This window comes from Fistularia commersonii, chromosome 33, assembly GCF_037954325.1.
Source record: "Fistularia commersonii isolate RoL2024-O1a breed Wild chromosome 33, RoL_Fcom_v1.0, whole genome shotgun sequence".
In the NCBI taxonomy this organism is placed as follows: Eukaryota; Metazoa; Chordata; class Actinopteri; order Syngnathiformes; family Fistulariidae; genus Fistularia; species Fistularia commersonii.
In genome coordinates this window covers 4,051,343-4,064,905 of record NC_141316.1, presented here as the reverse complement: position 1 = coordinate 4,064,905, position 13,563 = coordinate 4,051,343, and the positions used below count along the sequence as shown (strand labels likewise).

At 41.5% G+C, this 13,563-nt stretch overlaps 1 protein-coding gene across 11 annotated transcripts in view; it reads left to right on the top strand.

The window, feature by feature from the left end:
• cacna1g (calcium channel, voltage-dependent, T type, alpha 1G subunit) overlaps positions 1-13,563 on the top strand; it is a 148,587-nt gene that overhangs the window by 129,285 nt on the left and 5,739 nt on the right. For 5 of the 11 annotated variants that reach the window (XM_086141003.1, XM_086141002.1, XM_086141000.1 and 2 more), the window contains 8 exons: positions 1,813-1,946; positions 4,245-4,315; positions 5,455-5,533; positions 5,767-5,888; positions 7,027-7,443; positions 9,003-9,155; positions 11,041-11,163; positions 13,006-13,213. In XM_086141003.1, coding sequence (XP_085997129.1) covers positions 1,813-1,946; positions 4,245-4,315; positions 5,455-5,533; positions 5,767-5,888; positions 7,027-7,443; positions 9,003-9,155; positions 11,041-11,163; positions 13,006-13,213 — 1,307 coding nt within the window. The remainder of the gene's footprint in view (positions 1-1,812; positions 1,947-4,244; positions 4,316-5,454; positions 5,534-5,766; positions 5,889-7,026; positions 7,444-9,002; positions 9,156-11,040; positions 11,164-13,005; positions 13,214-13,563) is intronic. The other 6 variants (XM_086141001.1, XM_086141007.1, XM_086141006.1 and 3 more) reach the window with 6 other exon arrangements.

The following is a 13,563-nucleotide window of genomic DNA, read 5'->3' as shown; positions in this document are numbered from 1 at the left end:
GAACGGTATATATTAGGTATATACTATACGCACTTGTTGAACGTCCAGAAAGCACACAACCTTAAATGATTTCAGAGCTTTGATATTTCTGGTTTAGCACTGAAAACTAAACCAAAACCAACACAATTAAATCCCTGCATAGCAAACATGCACTGCCACACATCTCATTAATACCGTTGAACACACAGCCACACACACACACACAGACACACACACACACACACACACACACACACACACAGACACACACACACCTTAGTGAAGGCGTGTTCTTGGACTCCATCTGATCAACAGGAATCACATCATGTAGTTTTGTGTCTGAGTTGACCATCATCCTTTTTTTCCTTCCACATTTTGGCAGGGGTTAAGAATGATATATCGCCCGAACATGCTCACACAGCTACACACACACACACATGCAGACCCACACAGACACAACACACACATAAGACTAAGAGGAGTCATTTGAAGATTGTTGAATTTGGATTTATAATGAATTTCAACTACTTAATGGGATGTAGCGGCCCCTCTCTGTCTCTCACACACACATACACACACACACAACTCAACTTAACCCCAAATGTTGAAATCGACACATGGAATTGACAGAGCTGAACCAGACAGACTTTATCAATGACTAATGTCGTTCTAAACTTTGCTCATTCCACATTCTTTACACACAGGTTTTCTCGCAATGATCTCAAGTAAAGCAAAAACTATCTCGAGCCAATTAACTCTTGGTCTGTTAAGGCCGTCTATTTTTGTGAAATACTTAAACGGCATTATACAATTCCCGTAATGCTAACTGGCCTCACCTCTCGGTGACACACTCCCTCGAGCTTTCGTCCGGATCCAAATATATTCAGTAACTTTATGCGCCGGACTCCGGTTCGGGCTTGACTCGGTTATTTCTGAACCGTTAAAGTGATGCTTGACACGTTATTCTTTCGGTGTCAAACGCGCACATTCGCAGGCTCAAAATTAAAAAAAAAAAAAAAAAAAAAAGAAAATATGGATTTTGTTTCTTCACAAAGGACTGCAACTGCAGGCAAGTTGGATTTGAGGATGAGAAAATATCCAGGGAGACTCATTATCCACCCAGAAATAAGCCCAAGTGGAAACTGGCAGTTTACATCACATGCTTTGTTCTTCATGTGATTAGCTCCTACAACAAGACACTTTGCTAACAAAAGACTTTACTCTGAGGCTTGGAGTCTAATAAATTGGACAGCGTCCAAAGATGATAGAAGTATTATACATTTCCAACCCAATGAAGTGGACTGATTCTTTTTTTTTCCCCTCTCGCTGTCTCTTTTAGTGTTATTATGTTAATAAAACCAAGCAATTTGTGTTGAAGTGGGAATTTGTATTAAAGCCCTGAACACACATTACATTAAAAGTAAGAGCTGTCACCATCTTAGAGCCAAAACATACTTTTTTTTTCTTAATCATTCCTGTGAACTATTACAACCTACACTTCCCAAAATGCTCTCCATCGTCTCCTTTGTTGGACGCTGTGCTTCTCCTTCCTCACCAAACTATTCAAATTTATAAACAGAGCCTAACGGTTAAGTTTACTGACATCATACATCAGGCATAACCTCCATGACATCATTGAAAATACATTTTTCAATCTTGACAAGTGTTTTTGGAACGGGAAGAGCAACGGGAACGCTCTCAGAAGTAATAACCTGGATAGTTATCTGGTTAATAAATCGAAGGTCGCCAGATTTTTGACTCCCCGCCGTGCGACTTCGCACCTCTCTGCCAAAGGAAATGAGTCAGTGACCAATGATTTGTGTGTGCGTGTAGGTGGAACCAGCTGGATCTGGCCATCGTTCTGCTGTCCATCATGGGCATCACTCTGGAGGAGATCGAGGTCAACGCTTCGCTGCCCATCAATCCCACCATCATTCGCATCATGAGAGTGCTGAGGATTGCGCGAGGTACGAATTTTGACGCCGACCCCCTGACATGCCTCTGCCGCCCGGGGACTCACCTCGCTGTCATTTTTTTTTGCAAGGCGGGTCACACCAGGTCAAACAGCCAGCTGACAAGCTGAGGGGATAAACAGAGGAGAGATGGCGAGAATGAAGGATAAGAGGGGAGGATAGCCGAGGGTGGGGCAGAGCTAAGACACGCAGTGACAGTAAGTGAATTAGGCCGCGAGAAACTGAGACAAGGTATGGAGGGAATATGTAATAAATGAGGGACGACAGGGGAGAGGGGAGAATAAAAGCAGAAATGATTAATAACTTCTGACCTCAAAATAGATTATAAGGGGACGGAAAGAAGTTGGAAAGAGGGGCAAGGGGATGTTAGTGTGAAAAAGAAAGTTCAGCTGAAGTGAAGGAGAGATAAATGAACAAGAGGATATATCTGTGCGTATGGGAGAGGGGGAGTTTGGCCGAAGAGAGAAGCGAGGAAGATGTAGAGGAGGTTTTCTGTGTCCTTCACAAAGGCCACTTCGTTGGAATTGAAAAAAGCAAATTGAGATTGGCTCTGCAACAAAATATGGACGAACGGACTTAGAGAAAAAAGAAAAAGAAGAAAACTAGAGAAATACCGCCCGGTCTGACATTTCTAAATAGACTTTTTTTTCCGTTAGGAGGCTATTGTTTTATTATTGACCAAATTACATTGAAAATATAGGATATTTTCTTTTTTCCTGTTTCGGCGAAGCTGCTTTTGATCAAAATGGTAAGATTTTGGGGCCGAAAAAACCTTGATTAACCGCCTGAGCTCCAGAATATCATCAGCACGAACTGAACCGCTAATGTTAAAGTGTCCAGATTAACACCAATAATAAACATGTTCACAAAATGGAACAACGAAACAGTTGTTGCATTCTTTTCATGGAGGGGAAATATTCAACATGAGTCATCGGTTTAAAATTACATTAAGGATTAATATGTTTAATTAAGGGTGTGGCGTCTTTGAGTGGCAGGGAGGTCTATGATGAACGTCTGCGGCTGCATCTCATCGGCATCCACTCCCATTGTCTCATTTTCCATTGGTCCAAGGGATGATGCCGTCTTATTGTTAATGTCAGGGAACGCGTCATAGGAGATGTCAGACTCGGCAGGGTTTTGTTTCAGCGCGGGGGGGGGGGGGGTAGAGATGCCAGGTCACCTCTATCATGGCAATGCTGGAAATCTCCATGCGACACATCCTGTTGTCCCAAAATCCGTCACTGGATTTGTGCAATCTGATTGTGGCACTGAAGAGATGGTCCTGGCAGGAAAGAAGCGGATGGAAACGCTGAACCGCCCATGTGCAAGGATGATTCTGATACTATCAAGCCAGGTTGTAAAATACAAAAGAAGGGAAGAGAAAACAAAAGGGAAAGAAAAGGAGAACGTCAAATTGGGAGAGACGCAGAGGGAGGCACATATGCTTTGTCTGCTTGCTGGGTGTATAATAAAAGTAGAGGGATGGAAATTGTTATTGATTATTTTTAAGCAGAAGGCCAGGCTCAAGCTCACACCCCCGAGTAAAGTGTCAGTGTGTGTCCTTGCCGGGCCGACACTGTACTCTCCGCTGTTTCTAGTCCAATCGGTGTCGACATGTGTCCCGTACCCAAAGTGGAAATTTGAAAAATCCGTCACTTCCAAACCAATCAGAGAACAGGGCAAATTGTGTCTTTTTTTTTTTTTTTTTTCCTTTTTCACTTGTACGTAATAACATGCAAAGTGATCCATGTTCCATTTCATCAGCTTTGATTTTGATTAAGATGTGTAACAATAGCTCTGTCTTTTCTCACTCCCCTTAGTTACTGTTGTTATGTTTGGCAATGATGCACCGGATCGTGATAGACTGAGCACTATGTCTTTTATTTATTTTTCAAACAATTCAGACAAAGACTTATAAACCCTTGAAAGTTTTTTAGCTTTTAGACACTTAATATTTTGGGTGTCAAGCGCCATTAATCCAAGAGTTAGTAGAAAACGCCCTCTCCTTTGGACCTCGCTGACTTGTTCCAAAACAATCTTGCAAATGGAATATTAATATATCCCATAATGGAGACATACATGGAATTGTACTTGAAGACGAGGCCAAAGATTACCAGTTTAAGGAAAACGTCAGCATCTGCACAAACCTTTAGAGCACTTCTTAGATCCATTTGGACAGTATTTTTTTTCCCTGAAAAGATCCATTTCCATGAAATTCGACAAAATTCAATGTTAAGGTTAAACGGTTTCTGAAGTCATATGTGACTGATCATTGTGTGTGTTTTTCCATAGTTTTAAAGCTCTTAAAGATGGCGGTGGGAATGAGAGCTTTGCTGGACACGGTTATGCAAGCCCTGCCTCAGGTACACACCAAACACTTCATTGGTCGGGCTTTACTGTATTAATGTTTATGTTTTTCCATCATGAATACTTTGTCCTTACACAGAATGCAAACATTGCTGCATGCCTTTTTCAAATATTTCTGTGTGACTGTAAATGTTCCTCCAACACAAAACTTACCAAATCAACACGATACAATAAATGATGGGTGCTGATTTTGATTTTGTTCAATTTTAAGTTTTAGTTTAACGTCATTTGAAGAAGAACCATTTATGAAATAAAGCCAGTGCCTGATTATTTATTTGTTTATTTTTATGTTTTTATTTTTTTCAATGTTGTCAATTTATTTATTTATATGTTTATTTAAATTTATTATTCCTTAATTTTTGCTTTGCTGTTCTTGAATTCCAAATTCTTACTCTCCTGTATTCTCAGTAGGGTCGAAACACTAAAAATTCCTCGCACAGGATCATTTGTTTTTTTGGGATAATCATTGTTCCGTTGCTGGGGATCAACATTTCCCGTGAGCTCAATGCCAAATTTAGAGGCTCCTGTTTGCATCGCTAGCCTCCCGCTGTGATGAAAGTGAATGCATCTTGGGTCTTTGTTCTGACTGATGGCTGCCGGGGCTCGGCGGTGGCAGTTTTGATATTTTAAAACAACTTGCGCAGTGTTTGTTTTGTTGGGATAAAACGCAGCCTTCTGTTCCCGGCTCTCTTTGATAGCACCTCTGTCTTAGCTCAGATGGAATAAGAGAGATTGTCCCCGGCTAATTTCACTCATAAGCTTCTCAAAAGTGTTCGTAATTATTAAATCTGAGAGCAGAGCGCGTGTGCAGTTTGGGTCATGTTGATTTGCAACGACAGCTGCAGTAAACCATAAAACTATTCATTATCTGAACCCCCCTCTGTATTAAACCTGCTACATTATATTGCCTCTGACATGATTGACACGCCTCTACATGTCATTTATTTATTTTTTTCTTTTTTACCTCTTTTTACAATATTAAGTAGATGCTCTGTTTCCCCTCGCTTACATTTTCTGCTCTCCGCACGCTTCCTCGCTGGATGAGTTGTTTATTTCCCTCTGCGTTATTGGTTTATTTTGCCTGGGATTTCTCTCTTATGACTAATACTTCTCACTTCCTGTTTTCTCTCTGCAGGTGGGAAATCTGGGACTCCTTTTCATGCTTCTGTTCTTCATCTTTGCTGCACTGGGAGTCGAGCTCTTCGGCGACCTGAGTAAGAGCTGTCATATGTGTACTGTATAGTGACAGTCGGGCAAACGTGCATTAATAGATGTAGCTAAAGCCCTAAAGGTTTTTTTAATGAAATACTTCACTCATACTGTATTTCGGCCGATGTGGTCACACCGCAAGAAAAAACTCAGAAAGTCTCCATCTCGTGTCTCCTTGACTCTTCTCGGTGTCGGCGTCCCGCGTCATCTTGTCCTTCCTCCTCCTTCTCCCTCTCAGTTTGTGACGAGCTCCACCCATGTGAAGGCCTGGGTCGCTACGCCACGTTCAAAAACTTTGGAATGGCTTTTTTGCTGCTCTTCAGAGTTTCCACCGGAGACAACTGGAACGGCATAATGAAGGTGAAACGAACTGGTATATGTTGAAATTACCCCTGGCACCTGAACATAAAAAAATAAGCAGGAACACAGGAGGAAGATTCAGTGATAATGTGTGAGAATGTCAACTACAAACCGTTATGTACAAGCCAGTATCCGCCCTGCTTTTAGGCGTCTAGTCACTTGGCTGCTCTTTTGATGATAATTTAAAACATTTGCGATACAATTTCTCTCAAATGCATCTCAAGCCTGAACAAAACCTTCTGTTTTCTCAGTGATGTATTTTTGGGTGGGGGGGCGTTAATGGGCATTGTACCTGACGATACTTGTAAAACACCGTATATTATGACATCACAATAATATTTTCTGTGATTGTTTTGATACCATGAGATTCTCTTCCCATGCTCTTTCTAACTCAAGTCTTAAATAAGTAACCATCATTCTTTGCCTCAGGCACACCCCCATTTTATATATATGGATATCTCAATGGTGCAGTGGCTAGCTTGTATGCTTCACAGCAGCAAGGTCCCTGGTTTGGTCATTAGAAAAACATGCAGTAGGTTCTTTGGATACCCTAAATTGCTCCGATATGTGAATGAGAGAGTGAAGGGCTACATATGCGGCCCTTTGACCAACTGGCAACTAGTTGCTCTTGCCCAACTGCAGATGGGCTCCGGCCCCCTTGCAACCCTAAATGCAAGATGAGGAGTGTAAATAATGGATGAATGAATATGTATGCATAAAAGACACCAGGAATATGAAAGGTGATCACTTGTTTTATAATGTCCTGTACTGTCGTTTTTAAACAGCACTCATGCAGATGAAAGCTGAAATAGAAATAGTTCAGGAAAGGGAAACAAATCTGTAAAAAGTAGTATTTAAAGAAAAGTGCAAAAAAGCTAAAAACCCTGAATACAAAGTAGCTGGTCTTGTGAAATGTGGGGAAGAAATTTGGGGAAACATAAATGCATTTGCAAAGTGATTCTAATTTCTAATCTGAACTAATGATGAGTAGGTGACGCAAATAGTTGTGGATACATAAACATGTCGAAAGGGGAAGTTACAAAAGAGTCGAGCATGAAAAAATAAGTAACCCGGACATCATTTGTTGGGGTCAGTAGAAAGAAAATCCAACCAAGTCTAATTTCCACATTTCTTGAAGGACACATTGAGGGACTGTGCCCAGGAGACAGGCACCTGCTACAATACGGTGGTCTCTCCCATCTACTTCGTCTCCTTCGTCCTGACCGCCCAGTTTGTCCTCGTCAACGTCGTCATCGCCGTGCTGATGAAGCACCTGGAGGAGAGCAACAAGGAAGCCAAGGAGGAGGCAGAGCTGGAGGCCGAGATGGAACTGGATCTGCAGAATGACGGAGGGGACGCGGCGACGAGGTCGCCACAGCTCAACCCTCTGGGCTTAGACAGGTCCAGTTCGGGGGGCTCCCCGTGGAGGTCCCCAGGAGGAGGGGACAGGGAGCAGGAACGGGACGGTCCTATGGACTCACCCACCGCTGATATACCCAGAGACTCAGTTAACATCACAGAGGACCCTCACTTGTGCCTCGATAACCCGATGGAGGTGAGGAATCTGTGTTGTGGCGCTTGTGTGTGTAAGTCTGCTGAAACGCTCAGTAAGTTACCGGTCTACTTCCTGGAAATGCGTTCCTGGGTTAGTAGTGTTGAAACTGGTTGCTACGGATCTGCTGCTCATCATCCAAACCTGCACCCTGGATGACACGATGAATGCTCTGAGGTTACTTCAGCTCTGAGGCCAGTCAGATAACATCCTCGTCTCCATTCATTATTTGTCTGTGGACTTCCAACCCCAATTTCACTCTCCAGCCCACGCCGAGGGGCCTCGGCAGACCGCGTGGTTTCTGAAATAATGGAGTCCTTGGCCGTGGTGTCTGCTGTTCAGTCTCCATGCAACAAATTTATCCCACATATAAGCAAACTCTTGCAGATATGTCCATATTTGGACACGTTGGCCGAATAGTCTGGCATCATTTCAAAATATAAGAGAATGTAGTTATGTTTTCGCTATTCACAACTTGGGTCGTATTTGTTGTTCTTTAATTTTAAACTTGCCGGTTAGAGCTTACAGGTCGAAGTCCTATTATTCATTTCGAGCATTTTAGCACTAGAGAGTCCCTGAAATGTTGTATTTTTAATGCAGACCAGGTTGTTTTCCTCATGTCAAAGTCAATAATTTATTTACATTGAGAAAATGTATTTTGTGTTTACTATACTGACCCTCAACGGGGTGGTTTCCAGGGTGCGTTTTTGTGTGTGTGTGTGTGTATGTGTGTGTGTGTGTTTGTGTGTATGTGTGTGTGTGTGTGTGTGTGTGTGTGTGTGGCTGGTCCCCAAAGAGGACATGCCAGTCATAGATAGGTCACAGTGCCATGGGAAAGCCGGACCACAGGGCCTTGTTGTTCACTTTCAACAGCTATTTCCAGATAGCGGGGAACTTTTAGTGATAGGAAATAGAGGCCTTACTATCGCTATGTTTCTCTTCTCAGATGCTTTCTGTCCTCCTCAGTCTCTCTCCAAAAGTTCAGGCTGAGCCTCCTCTGCTGCTGCAGGGTTGTACTGCCCTCATGTGGCTAAATGTTGGGAATAAACCAAAGAAGTGACAGCTAGTTAATGCAAGGAGTGGAAACAAAAAAACTTCATCTGAGTGATGGTATTCTTTCTACTGTAGTACATTAAATAAAGGTTTAGTGTATTGGGGTATTTTCTAATAAGGTTATGATATAGGTATCTGAAAAAAACATGATTTATTTATGTATTTATTCTTCCACACATACTCTACCTTAGTACTTTTCGGCTAATAATTTTCAGCATTTGTTGTGTTTATTGCACCTACTTGGATGGGTTTCTGTTGCATTGTGCACGTGTGTGTGTGTGTGTGTGTGTGTGTGTGTATGTGTGTCTGCTATATGTGCGTGTATTTGTTTCTACCTGATCGACTATCTTTTTCTGTCTTTCTCCCCTTCTTTCTTTCTCTTTTTGCTCTTTTTTTCTTCATGTATATCTGTTATTTCTTTTTTCTTTTTTCATCGGCTCTTGTTCCTTCTGACTCTCTTTTCTGTCGTATCCCTTGCTCCACTGTCCTTTCTCTCTGCACTATCCAAGTTTGTCCAACGGAGAGCGCTGTTTGACTCGGTCTCCCTGGTGATCCAGGGTTCAATGGAGGGGGAGTTGAGTTTGATGGACAACCTGTCCGGCTCTATCTGCCACTACTACGCCCTGCCCCCCCAGCCAAGCAAGCACAGCACAGACAAGAAGGTTAATAACAACAGTGAAACCACTGATGACTCACCTCCTCCATTTCATTCAGTTGAACCTGTTTTTCCAATATGTAGGGCTGCATATGCAGGAGGACGTACTGCAAAAATAGACTCTAAATATATATAGTTGTTAAATATAAACACAAGGGCCTCCTTTACTGTGAGATTTTTCTTAAGCGACTCTTTAGTATTCAAATTTCATGAGGGATTATCGAAAGTCAAGGCTTTTGCACTTTTTTTCTCAGAGTGGTCCTTAACCTGCTTGTCGGTTTTTTGTTTAAAGGCTGTAAAACTGACTGTGTGCTCCTTAACTAATCAAAAAAACCCTTATTGTAATCTAGCTGCTGTCACTTTGTAACATTTTGCACGATTTTTAATTGGACTTAAATTTGTGTATCAAGTTTTGCGTAATGCACGGTTCCATAATACGGCCTCGTCTCGACATTTGATTTACCATGAACACATTTTTGATTATTACATTAGTAATTTATTAGTAAACATCTAACTTCTCAGTATTATTTCATATTTGATATATCAGCAAACACCTAATCACGCGCTTATCCAGTACTAGTATAAAATCAGCCATGTAGTTACACTTTTTGAAATGCATTAAAAGTATCAGCCAAAGAAAGTTATGCCAAATTAAAATGGCGTTAAGAGTTACTTAATACTGTTTATCTGATAGGTGATGCCAATTATTGTATGGATTTACAATTGCAGTAATTATAAATGTGTATAACTGCACAGTTCCTTCATTTTTGTTGATAAATGTATGATGTGTTGTATTAAACACATTTATTACGCAAAAATACCCCTCTAATCTGCATACTCTTTTTTACTGCAAACTATCAAATGTAAGAGAATTAGGATTTAATTGAAATGCCTGAACAGATTTCTTAATTTTTGTCCTTTTTTTCTTTTTTTGTGGGGGGTTTTAATCCCTGTTGTCAGAATAGGGAGCAGACTATGTGATTGCTTCTAAATATCAGGCTGCCCTATAGCCATTACCATTTCAGTTTTGGCAGTCCTCCATATTGGATATTTGCCCCATTCTGACCAGCTCACCGCGGTGCAATTCATCACATCCAGCCCCTGCCATGATCTCATTCCCTTCCTCATGTCTTCTCTGACTTAGACTCGCTCAGGCATATACATGTGTATATATTCACCTCTAAACCATCTCCATAGTCGAATTATACTCTAAACTGCCGTGACATTACTCAAGGTATAAACTATTAATTAGAAACGTATTTCACGTTGATGTATCCGAACGCCTCATTTTCACATTGACCTCCTCATTTTGATTAGCTATAGTAAGATGACAAACATCTGCCTTGTTCAATCTTTCAGTGGCAATTGAATGCTATAATTACAAGTAACTGATCTCCTTATACATACTCGGTTTGCACCGACGGCCCATTTGCCCATTTAATTTTTGTTTTGTTTTTCATTGAAACACATTGTGCCTGTGCTCTGCAGAACTCCACTTAGAAGCCTATAAGTTTGTTTTTCACTTTTAAAGTAATTTGCATCATCAGCTGAGTGACAATTATTTAACAGCACAATTTAATTTGCATGTCTTTGTGCATGTGTCTGTGTGGATGTATGCCAGTTTGTGCATATGCGCGTGCTCATATTGATTTAAAAAGACACGGAAATACTTTGAAAGACTTGACTTTCAAGGTTAAAAAAGCAATACATTCCCACATGGTTTCATAGTTGTACTCTTCCCTTGTTGTCATTGTCTTTTATATGTATATATAGTTTCCATCATATGTCTCCAACTGCTTTTGATCTTATATAAAATCCTTTTGTTTGTAAATGTTGCTCAGAGCTTGCATTTGTTTTTCTCTGCTCACCAGCCGTTGTCTCTTCCTGCCTAGATCCCTCTAGCGGAGATGGAAGCTCTGTCTCTGGCCTCTGAGATATCCTGGTCCCTAGCTCTGACAGAAGACGCGGCCCCTGATGATATTAACCCCTTCTTTCTTACCAGCCTGGAACGCAACGTACTGACAGTTTCGGAATTTTTACCCCGTGTCCTCCTCCCTTCAGCAGTATCTTGTCGTGATTCCTGTCCAGGATCTTCCAAAGTCACTTATCTCACCCCAACTATCAGGATTATCTTTGGCAGCTCAAAAAGGCAAAAAAAAAAAAAAAACGTAACTGGCCAAACCAAGCCCCGTTGTGAAAAAGTGAAACCACATTCATGGTGTGTTCATCATTTATTATTAAAAAAATTGGCAGTAATTTCTATGTTAAAGTTAGTCAAATCATGTGATTTCTCTTTTTTTTCTAATACAAATACTCGGTAACTATGACTTGTTCCTACCAAAGATTCAGGCAATTTCTTTAGTCAGACACTTGCAAGTTACAAGATTCATAAATCAACACGTTAGCGAGCACGTTCTTTGAAAACATGCCTCGGCGGCCGATCAGCGAGGGGACAAAAAAGCAAAAAAACAAAATAAATGTCATACAAACACACATAGATGACAATTGAATAAGACGTGAATAAAAATATCCATCAGTGTAAAAGAAACAAATGCAAATCCACTTCAACTGAAGCGGATGAGTCATGCAAATGAACTGGCCGTTAAAAGACAAACTCGAAGATATGTCTGAGGTAGTGACAGCACAAAAGTGTTTTCAGATGTCTTAAATGATAAATAATAAACCCCTTTGGAAAATCGGTCTCGTCTTCTTGACATTTTAACGATCCCCGACTGTTTATTTTGTGAAAGTGTGCCGTGTGTGTGAGCTCAGACGGACAGCTCCCCTACGTGCAACTGTAAAATCCCATTCCGGAGGATCCGCTCATCCTGACGAAGGACATCCCAAATTGATAATGAAGCGAATCATTATATGCCTATCAAGCTGTAATTAGCCACCGATTAGGCTGATGTTTCCATCCTATAGTCACGTTTTCCCTTAGAGGGTCACCGCAACCTTTTCCGGCCGCTGATGGCACGAAATCAAGCTACCTGTATATATCAACAGTTCTAAGAAGCAGCCAAAAAAGACAGCGTATGATGTGAAATCACTGATAATTGGATGACTCCAGGACTGAAAAAAAGAAAAAAAAGAAAGGGAAGGTGAGGTAAAGTGATTTTGAAAGACCATGGTGAATCTAACCGTGTGTACTCCGACTTTGTCATTCCACCTTTCCAGCCTGGTGTGTGTTACTTTCCAGTCCAGTAGAGTTAGTGCGCTTCCTCACCCGCCAGTCCACAGCTCTCTCTCCTTATCTCTGATTTTCTCTTTCCTCTGCGTCCGTTCCTTTGTGTATTTTTATTTTCCCCGTCTATTCCTCCCTATTTCTCTCGATTTCCCCGTCTTTTCTTCCCGATGTGCTTTAAATGTGAGTCCCCCCCCCTCCTGTCTTTTTCCTCGCAGTCCTTTCCTGTCAGTATTCTTTTGTGTCGGTTTCTAGCGTGACTGTTTCCGCTCCTGTGTGACTTGTCGTATGATCGATGTGTTTGCCGCGAGGGTGTAAAAGTGCGCTGGGAGCTCCAGTATCTGTGTTGAATGCAAACCGGTCCTGTAACGTGTCAAGCTGAAGGACACTGCCCCAGCTGACACACAATCACGGAGCAGGCTTTCCTGCGGCGACATAACTGCCGGCATCGGAAAATAAAGTTAAATTTTAGCAAGGTCTAGATTCTGTGATCTGTGGCAGCTCTGAGCCAGTCAACTGAAATGTGTGTTTACCGTGTTTGCTGACAACCGCTGCCTCTCTGTCCATCGTGTGTTCTAGAAATTGTTAGAATGAGTGGCTAGATTAAAAAAAGTAGACGTTGTTCGCCTCGCTCCGGTGGGGGAAAGCTGACTCCTGTCTGTTTTACCCCCAGCAGGAGCGGCTCGATCCTGGGGAGCCGCCCGAGGAAAACCTGCTGAGCGTCAAGAAGGCCGCGGTGGGACGCACGCACTCCCTGCCCAACGATAGCTATATGTTTCTCCCTCCAAAGCCTTGTGGGCGCCAGGCCCCGACGTCACCACAGCTGCGAGCACAGACACTGGGGCAACAGCACATAATGGCCTCCCACAAGGCCCTCTCTGGTAATGTTCTTGCAATTTTATTTCTTTAAGAAAGACCCATTAGGAAAAAAGAATCAGTTGTAGATTAAAACGGAATTGCAGAATTCTTGTTTTATATGCTAATGTTTTACGCGGGTAACAAAGCATTCTGCTGTGAAACTGAAATAGATATTTGAGATTTTATTTTAGCAATCCTTTTTTTTTGTTTTTGTAGTCAAAAATAAACATGAATTAGGTTTTTTTTTTCTTTTTTTTAAATATCAAATTAAACTTTCAAACTTACTTGAAAGGGGTGTCGGTATATACAGGACTGTCTCAGAAAATTAGAATATTGTGATAAAGTTCTTTATCTTCTGTAATGCAATTAAAAA